Here is a 9,921-nt window from a genome sequence, read left to right as displayed (position 1 = left end):
AGGATAACATGGTTTTAACTTTATACCTCCAAGAGTTCCTCAAGATGTTCTAAATGCAGGATTTAGAAGCTTAATGACACCCAAAGCTTGAACACCACCTTCTCCTTCTTGAATGCTCTCTAAAATGGCCACCAACACACATTCTATGCTCAAGAATCACACTCCCAAATAAATTTGAGGGTAAGGGACGATATGAGGCTATAGAGGTTGGTTAGGGTTTACTAAAATGATTTAAGGATTCTTAAATAGGTGTCATGTCTGGAAATTAGGGTTTTTACCATCAATCACGTATGCCCCACATACCCCATGGTACGCCCAACATACGTGCCAACCCTCTGCGATCATCCATCCTTAGTACACTAAGCGTACTCCTGGAGTACGCCCAACGTACGAAGGGACCATTATGCACTAATTTTTATTTGAAGGGTATAAAGGGTAATTATCTGATTTCGAGTGTTACAATGATGTTTCTGAGAGTGGATATTGGCTTTGAATGAAGTCTTGAGAAACATGGTATTTTCATAATAGTCACTCTTAGAAAAGTAGTTGAGAATAAAGCATTTAGTTCTAGTGAGAATGTTAATGTCATGTACTGGAATAAATATGATCCTAGTAAGGTCGATATCGTTTCTGGAGGGCTCGTTTGGGCAGACAACTAACTTTGAAGAATTTAAGCAATAGAGGAATCAAAGTCACGTCTCTCATGTGTCTTATATGTCTCTCGAAGGAAGAATTTGAAAACCATCTATTTCTTGAGTGCTTTACAGTAAAGGAAGTTTTAACTCATCTTCTTAATTGGTGGAATGAGATTCCATCTACTTCAAGCTCTATCGAAGACCTGTTGAATAAGAATTGTAACGCCTTGTTCCTGGTACGCATTTATATAAAAACATTCTTTCATTTTTATAAAGCAACTCGACGAGTTGGTAGCCCAAACTTGTCGAGTAGAGACTAAAAAGGGATGCGGGTTTTGAAGTGTACTCGACGAGTTGGAAGCCCCAACTCGAGAGTAGGTCTGCCATAATGAAACCCTAATTTCGGGGTTTTGCACCTTATTTAAGCATCTTAATCCCTATTTGTTGGCCTTATTTCTAGCTTCCATGTCCCAAACCCTAATCGACAAAACCCTAGTGCCTTGTAAGAGCTTGTGAGTTGTTTTTGAGTGAATATTGTGAGTTTTAAAGCTTGTTGAAGAAGGAGGACCTTGGGGGATTTAGACGGAAGCCAGGAGATCCAAGAACAACATCTCATCCTCTTTATTTTCTAGAAAGCAAGTCTCAAACATGCATAATAGATTTTTAGATTTCCTTGTTATTATTTTATGGGGTTTTTGGTTCAAGAAACATGATATTTGCGACATGGACGTCCCAAGTGGATTACTTTCAGATCTATGACCTTGATGGACTCACATGGCATAAAGATGCAAACTTTATGGCCATGGAAGCCCCATGCAAGCTATAAGTTTCCATTTAGCCTTTTAAAACCCGAAAAGGCCATGCATGGAGGAAAAGGCAGAAGCTTTATGTGTTCAAATGATGCCTAAGGCTTGGATCTATGTTTATACATTTTAGTATGGAGTATGGATTACTTATGGACCAAGATCTAAGTTCTAGGAAGTTAGGGTTTGAGCCAAACCCGTTAAATGGGGGTATTAACGGGTAAAGTTGGAAACTTTACCCTTAAAATGACGTTTTGAGTATGTATGAGAAACAAGAAGCTTAGATCTAAAGTGTAAGGGCTTAATCCATTAAGATGGACCAAGCAGACAGAGGAACTCGTCGAGTTAACATAGAAATTAGACGAGTTGAGGCGATTTGTCTCGATGTTAAATATGGTAGAACTCGACGAATCTGAGGATGACTCGACGGGGTGACTTGCTAAATCGCAACTATGAGTAGCCAGGAAACTCGGCGAGTCAGAGGGTGACTTGACGAGTTGGATCGCGATTTCAGGGTTCTGATTTATAGAACTCGGCGAGTTGAGTCAACCCAGAACGTTGACTTTGACCAGAATGTTGACTTTGACCAGGGGTAAAATGGTCATTTTACCCTAAGAAGGATTATTAGTTTCTGACTAAGTGTTATTGTGGTAATGATAGTCGGGGAGTCGTTGGAGAAGCCGTTAGAGATTCCTCACACGTGACTTCTCAGTTAACTTATGAGGTGAGTTTCCTTTAGTAGGGACATGTCGAGGGCACCAATTCCGGCCCGTATAGAGTATGTATGATGATTATCAGCTAAGTGTGGGCAGGGCCCGTATCATAGACTTGTTTATGATTAGTAGCTAAGTGTGGGCAGGGCCCGTATATTAGTATTATCTATGTAGGTTTATGAATTGGTAGATTATGGTATACTTGTTATCTGTGTGGTACTTGTATGTATGTTTAGATAGCGGAGTGTGGGCCAAGGCACATATCCTCCAAATAGAGGAGTATGGGTGAGGCTTGTACCTCCTAATCAGCTGAGTGTAGGTAAGGCATGTATCTCATGGATAGCTGAGTGTGGGCGATGCCCGTATCTCATAGTTAATCGAGTGTGGGCGAGGCCCGTATCTCCTAGCTGCATGTTATATGTTATGTGTATGGTATGTGGTAGTTTGGAGAGAGCTACTAAACTTCGTGCTTACAGTTTCAGTTTTGGTTTCAGGTACTTCCGGTAGCAAGCGGAAGAGCTCAGGATGATTGCAGTGTACACACCATATGTTCAGCCTGAGATTTTATACTCTGATGTTGTTGAGAGATGTTATGATATTTTGTCATACACTACTTACGTTCATATGTTTTATGAGATGATTTGGATTATTATTATGGTTTTATTTATAATATAAAACGAAAATTTTGGACTTTATTTTTTGAAGTTTCACAATTACAGCTAGTGGTCAAAGAAAAAAAAAAGGAATATTAACATTGGAGTATTCTTGTTGGCATTGGAGCATTCTTGTTGGCATTTTTTTAACGATCTAATCCTATAAAAGTGACAAGATGTTCAATAGCATGTTTAAAAATTATAATTTTATCTTTTAGAAGGTACAAATTCTCTCGTTACGTACTTTTGCTTAGAAATAGAATTAAACAAGCTAAGAATGTTAAATGGGAGACGAGGACCAGCCATCACATTCTGATATGTAATTCTACTTAAGTTGTATCTTTCTAGCGTCTCGGTAGTATTTAATAAAAAAACTGCTGTTAGAAAAACTAATAAAAATAAAACGATTATATTGTTTTAGTTGTCTTTTCCGTACAAACTCCTTTTAACTTTGTAAAAAAATAAACAATAAACAAAAAAAAATAAAAAGTACACACATATTAGCTCGTGTTCAATAAATTCATAAAATTAATCAATGGAAGTCCGTTTTGAATGTTGTCATTCACAAAATTCATTAACTTAAAAATAAATAAATAAACATGTATACTACCTCGGCTTCAAAAAAACTCATCAAAGCCACCAACCAAAAGTCCGTGTTTAATAATATCATCAAAGCCACCAACCAAAAGTCCAAAACCGATTTGAACAGGTACGTCAAATTTAATTCATGCAGAAAGATAAGATCGACGTAAATAAAACAATTACAGGTCCGATACAGACGATGGGTAATCCCGCAGTCGCTCGGGGTCCATATCTCTAAAGGGCCCAAATTTCGTAAAACATATGGTATATATAGAGAGAGAAAAATAATCAACTGATCTAAAAATTCTAGGAAAAATATTTTTCCTTTAAATTAGTTCTTTTTTAAACTGTTGTTGCCATATTTTTACTTTTTAATATTTAAAAATAAATTTTATAAAAGTTTATTTATTTTTTAATTTCAGGGGTTCATTTTGTTTTTTTATCCTGAGCCCTCTATATCTTTGGATTGACTTTAAACAATTAAATAATATATTATTCTGTGTTACAACTGAACACATAAAGTTTAGCACAAATGCACAAAACATAGAACATTTATATATATTTTTCTCAAGATTCTAAATAACGTAACAAATGACTTTACGATAATGTCAAACCTAAATCTTTCCCGAGCCTAGACGAGCCATCTTGTTTGTAAGACGTGACTTGGAGCCATAAGCACCATTACAATGCCATGACAAGACTTTTAGAACTTTGATTTTTCCTTATACTGATAATCAGAATCAGAGATTACTAAAGGGATAAAGATTCACAAGTCCAACCAAGTTTTCAACCATTTCATAAAACCCCAATCATGTTTTGTTTGTTCATGAAAACACAAGGAATTTAACATTTTCTCTAAAAATGTGAGACGAGGTTTCCAAACTGTAAATCGAATCATGTTTGTTTTGTTAAAAAAGTGAAGTATTTTGAGCTTTGTTTTTAACTCACAAAACATAATTATGCTTTTTTGAAAGGTTTGAAAATTTCATTGGTCTTATAAATCGTTTACTCGATATCGTAATAAGATACGTCATCTGTTTTCTTCTTTCACTTCCATATAATTGAACAAAAATGTAATTTCGTTGGGCTTTTTAGAAAAAATATAAATTTGTTGGATTTTCTTAAACAACGTAATATAATTGTAGTTTTTGAAGGATTTACAAATTAATTTACTACGACGCTCAAGTCATTTTCCCATTACTAAAATACAAATACTTGTCGAGTTCAGTAAAATCGAGAAGCCACAGTACGTAATACTGACTTATTCAAATTCAGACATAAGCTTAGCGGTTACAAGACAATGAAACATGGGATGGCAATAATTATTATAAGGTTAAGAGAACATTCTCGTTAACCAGACATACAAATGACAAAACAAACTTACCCATGCATGCTTATGAAAAAGCATGCAGTTACGTGAATACACTGAATTCACTCGACCGGAGTCAGCACAACCCTGATATTCGAAATAGTTACATCCTGGCACCCTGCTTTCGGCACAATTTTCACCAATAGGTACTCATCATCTTCAGCTTTTAGGTCTTCCAAGCGCTCTGTTATCGCAAACGGCATACAAACATTCATCATTTCCACATTGCTGGAGCCCATGCCATGGGGCAACTGTGAGAAACTACCAAGAAACTCAGTGTCCGATGGGGTGACTTCGACTCCATTATCAGGGTCGTTTATAATCACATCGAACTTGGTAAAGCGCTCGCAATCATATCGGATCTCTGTAAGGATCAAAACCTCCTTCTCCTTCTCCTTCTCTTTCGCTGTTCTTTTTGAAGCAGGTCTCAGCACTCGAACCTCCACCATCTGGTCTAACTTCACTGGGAATTTGAGATCTTCCACCTTCGGCTTGGGCAGTTTAGCAGCCTTTGGTCCTTTTTTGCCCCCGTTGGGATGTGGATTAGGTCGATTTCGGATCCATGGGATGTCGGATCTTTCATAATCATACCCCATCTTTCTAGTGTCTACACAGTCCTTGTTGTAGACACCTACAAGGTTTCTGTTCTCATCATAAAACACGTACGATGCAAGGAGCCAGTCGTTCGAGGTTGGTTCCTGGTGTCTCTTCCTGTCCATACCTTTCCAGATTTTCCACATGCGGTCAACGTTCGCATGATGGCCGTAAAAGAGAGGATCATAGCCTGCGGAGTAGAAGTTTCCCATGTCCTCGCCTTTCGGCATCCTATTGTTACCCACCCATTAGTGGGAAATCGTGTGAACCCCTCCCTCTATGGATCCACCGCTTTGGTTTTCTGGGATTTTGCCAGCCACAAGCTCGCCACCGAAGAACGATTTTGTATCAGGGGCATTCGTGATCATCTGAGAGTACATTACAGACAGATTAACGTCAATCTGGTCTGCACAAGTATAAACATCTTGTTTCTGAGGAAAATAATTAAAATCAATGAGAGCTGGTGAGAGGTGTGATGCATTCCTTAAAGGGTCAAACAGAGGGTTGTTTCTAATGTCTTCCTCGGGGGACTGGTTATCGTTTTCCGGTCTTTTCACTTTTTCTTCGTACATGGCACGAATAGTCATTATTGTCTTAAACACAGGAAAGGTAAGAGCTTTATTCATAGGGTAATCACAAAGAACAACAGGGGCCTGTTCAGGTGGGGGCAAAAACTCACTTTACTGCAGAATTGAAAAGAACAGAGTGGGGCTAATTTTCTGAATTTTCATACGAATACTTGACTGGGAAATCGATTACATATTTAAATGGAAAAACAAGGAAAATGCTTCCTAAACTAATGGGGCAACTAACTCACTTCTTGATTACGCCTAAAGAAAAGGAAATATGGCCAACATGGCCTATTGAAAGTGTCAAGCTATTAAATAAACTTAAATTTCCCAAAATACCCTCTGGATTAAACCAACATATTCCCCCTTAATCCAGAGTCTTCATTCCAAGCTTTTCTCTCATGTCCTTGAACATGATTGTTGGGCTGAAAATTATTTTAAAGATTGCGTCTTTTTGGGCTCGATAGTATAAGTTTCTTTGCATTCCGGTTTGGGCCTGTCCAACCGTGAACCTTTTATGTTTTGTATATAAGTTTACGCTTGCATGCATATTAGGTTAAGTTTTTAGAGATCTAAACAAGGATAGCGATTCATCTAGACGATAACAGGTTTCTTTAATCGTTCTTGTAACCTTCTAATCCTCTACAGTTGATGTTCTTAATAGAGCTCTTCTGAGGATTTTGTTTAATCATTCGACACGTTTGATTCCCTCTTGACTTATTCTTATTATTGTGTTCATTCAGTTTTATATTTACATACTTGTTCAAGATCTAATCGATCTTTGTAGATTAAAGGTTGAATTAATCTCAACAAGTGGTATCAGAGCAGGAGGCTGTGTAATCAATACACATCTTTTATGTGAAAAAGATTTCCATTAGGGTTTTTCCGCAATTATCAATATTTATTGAGCCGTCATCTCTTTATTGACGTATCTTGATATTTATTGTTTTGCCCTAATCTGCTTTATTACAAGTCTGATCTTTGAACAGGTTGTTACAATCATAATGGACGCGACGCAATCAAATCCTATTAATATTTCCAACAGCATCGGTTCGACGACAAAGATTCCAATCTTATACACCCATGACTATGAAGTATGGGCACATCACTTTGAAGACTACGTGATTGGATTGGAGGATAATGGGTACCTCATATGGGAAGCTATCATCAATGGACCATTCTCTCATTCTGCATCGTCCAGAATCATTAAGACACAAAAGGAGTACAATGATCTGCTAAAGGACGTGAAAGATATTGCACAAGATGAAAAGGACAAATTCCAGTGCAATATTAAGGCATTAAGGTTGATCAGATTCGCCCTTCAGTCCGACACATTCAGATTGGTCAACTCATGCACAACGGCAAAGGAAGTTTGGGATAGACTTCGTGAACTGTATTCTACAGACGAGGATCTTGAACATTCTATTCAAACTTTGCTTTTATCTGAGTTTGGAGAATTCAGGCAAGGGGTCGAAGAAACCGTGACCCAGACGTTTGATCGCTTTAATCATCTACTCAGCAAGATGATCAAACACGATATTGAAAGGAAGCTTATCGAACAGAAGGTTACTTTCTTGAATGGTCTGAGTTCTGAATGGAGAGCAGTGGTTTCCACAGTCAAAGCCCATGAGCAGTTTAAATCATACTCTTTGGCGAAACTGGTGGGTATTCTCAAGTCCCAAGAGAAGATTGTGCTGCAAGAAAAGAACGTCGTCTCTAGTCTTGGTTCGATGGCCCTCCTATCTAAAAGTAAAGTTGTAATGGAAGATGAAGATCTCAACTTGGAGGAATATGATCTCACGTCTGAGGATTAAGCCATGATGGTGTCCAATCCCAAGAGGTTCATAAAGAAGAGATTCCCCAGCAACAAAAACCGAAACTGGCAGGGGAGTTACAGCTCTGAAAAGGTGAACAATGAACCGAAGGCTAAGGAGCACAAGAAGGAACCGAAGGTGGATGGCGATTCCGGAGTAAGCTGTTTCTATTATGGTGGGAAAAACCACTATGCTAAGGACTGTGTTCTTAAGAAGATGGCTGAAAAGGATGATGGAAATGATGAGGAAGCTGTGTTGCAGAAAAGATTGGACGAGTTGAGAAAGAAGAAGTCTACCGCTAACCCTTCTATTAATGCTCTCATTGTGCAGGGTTCTATTAATGATGACGAGTTCGGTAGCATGGAAGTTTGGTCTACCGACTCAGAAGACGAGGAAGTGAGGAAGCCTACCCATAGAAAGGCTTATGTGGCTAAGGAGGAAAGAAGTGCAGGAAGATGCTTCATGGTAACTGATGTATCTCAAATGCGGGGATACAACACCGATGGAGGAAGCGATCGACCGAAGGTAAAGGAGGACATGTGCTTTACGGCCAAACCTCTCAGCCAGCAATTCAATGAGCTCGATGAACTGATAAAGAAGGTACAATATGTTTTTATTTCATGCAAAGTACCATCATCCTCATATGAGAAAGAACTAAAAAACGTTAATACAAGAATTTCTCATCTAGATAGTAGCTTAACTCAAACTCGAGTCACCAATTCTAACCTAACTGATCAATTGAGCAGGGTGGCGTCGAAAAGTGAGGAGCGGAGAATGTGGATCGAGTTAAAGGAGTCAGAATTAGTTAAAGTTAAAGACGAAAACATTTATTTGCAAAGAGACAATTTAAAATTGTTAAACAGCGGAATGTTTTTTGTTTAATTGCTAAACGTTTGTACTCTAATATTACTCAGCTTCACTTGGATTGTGAAATAGGCCAAAAGATCCATCGCATGATTTTGCCCTTCCTAGAGTTTAAGGAGGATGAAATCGATGCCGAAGCCTACAATTGTGAGAGTGTGATATCGTCTGATGATGTCAATCCGACCTACATGTATGGACTGGACAAAATTGAGTCCTTCATTAAATCCAAAGACCACAAGGACATGCTTAAAAATCTTTTGGATGAAAATGACAGACTTAAACTAAGAACCGAAACCATGCAAAAATTTGACTTCTTAAACGCCAACGTAAGCTCAGAAAACAAAATTGATGTTGAAAATGCATCTGAGCTTAACGAGGACGAAAACATGAGTGAAATTTCTGTAGAGGACATGGTTGACTGCTCAGAATTTATTAAAACCGAACCTGAAAACCACAAGAATCTTATTTCTGAAAATTCAGTGGAGTTCGCTCGGTTGTCCCATCAAAAGTCCCCATTATTAGTTGAGAAAGCGATTGTGTATCAAAAGGTCAGGACCACTCCGAATCAAGTATACAAGGTGACAGGAGTTACCGAACATCAAACAGCTGAACTCACAGCTATTGTAAACAAAGACAATGCTGATGACTGCGATGAGTACTTCTGGGAAGCTCCAATAGATAATGCAAACGAAACCATTGGTTTATCTGAAAGAACCTCCTGGAAGAGCAAAGGAAGATACATACCTGAACCCTTGAATAAGCCGGACAATTTCGATGAGCCAAATACCAGTGGTACAAAAGATATTCCTCGGAAGGATGATCGTTCGGCAAAGGAAGACATTCCCTCTGCTCCTTCGGCTCAAAATAAAACTCCTACAGTTCAAAAGAAACCAGCCAAGGAGACACCGAAAACGAAAGTGAATGTTCATCATCAACCTAAGCAGATGAGGAATAGGAAGAGAGAAAGGAACCAAAGATACAGGAAGAACCTTTCTGAAAGGAAACAATTTTGGCATTCCCAGAATGCATATTTCTCACACCAAGACAAGAATCTAAAGTATGAAAACAATCCTGTAGGAAAGCCTGAAAGTCACAACAACCGAAAGCCAAGGTTCGGGTCACGAGAAAATATCAATACAAGGCTAAGGTTCGGTTCTGAAAAAGACTTCAACCGAAACCAAAGGTTCGGTTCCAAGGACAGCTCCAACCGAACGCAAAGGTTCGGTTCTGAAGTCAAAAGAGACCAAGACTCTAAGGACGGTCCCTCCAACAATCAAAAGCAAAAGGGTCACCTAGAGTCTCAAGCCAGGAAGTCCTCTCAATCC

General features: G+C 38.5%; 1 protein-coding gene across 1 annotated transcript; it reads right to left on the bottom strand.

Annotated features, from left to right (window-relative positions):
- Positions 1–4,817: 4,817 nt before the first annotated feature.
- LOC145016904 (polyphenol oxidase, chloroplastic-like) lies at positions 4,818–5,579 on the bottom strand. Its single transcript, XM_078975066.1, has one exon. The coding sequence runs from the start codon at positions 5,577–5,579 to the stop codon at positions 4,818–4,820; it is 762 nt and encodes a 253-aa protein (XP_078831192.1).
- Positions 5,580–9,921: the final 4,342 nt, after the last annotated feature.

This window comes from Lactuca saligna, chromosome 9, assembly GCF_052625555.1.
Source record: "Lactuca saligna cultivar CGN05327 chromosome 9, ASM5262555v1, whole genome shotgun sequence".
NCBI classification, from domain to species: Eukaryota; Viridiplantae; Streptophyta; class Magnoliopsida; order Asterales; family Asteraceae; genus Lactuca; species Lactuca saligna.
This window is presented reverse-complemented; position numbering and strand designations above follow the sequence as displayed.

Coding starts and splice junctions, on each gene's coding strand:
- LOC145016904 (XM_078975066.1), bottom strand. CDS start 5,579: ATGCCGAAAGGCGAGGACATGGGAAACTTCTACTCCGCAGGCTATGAT.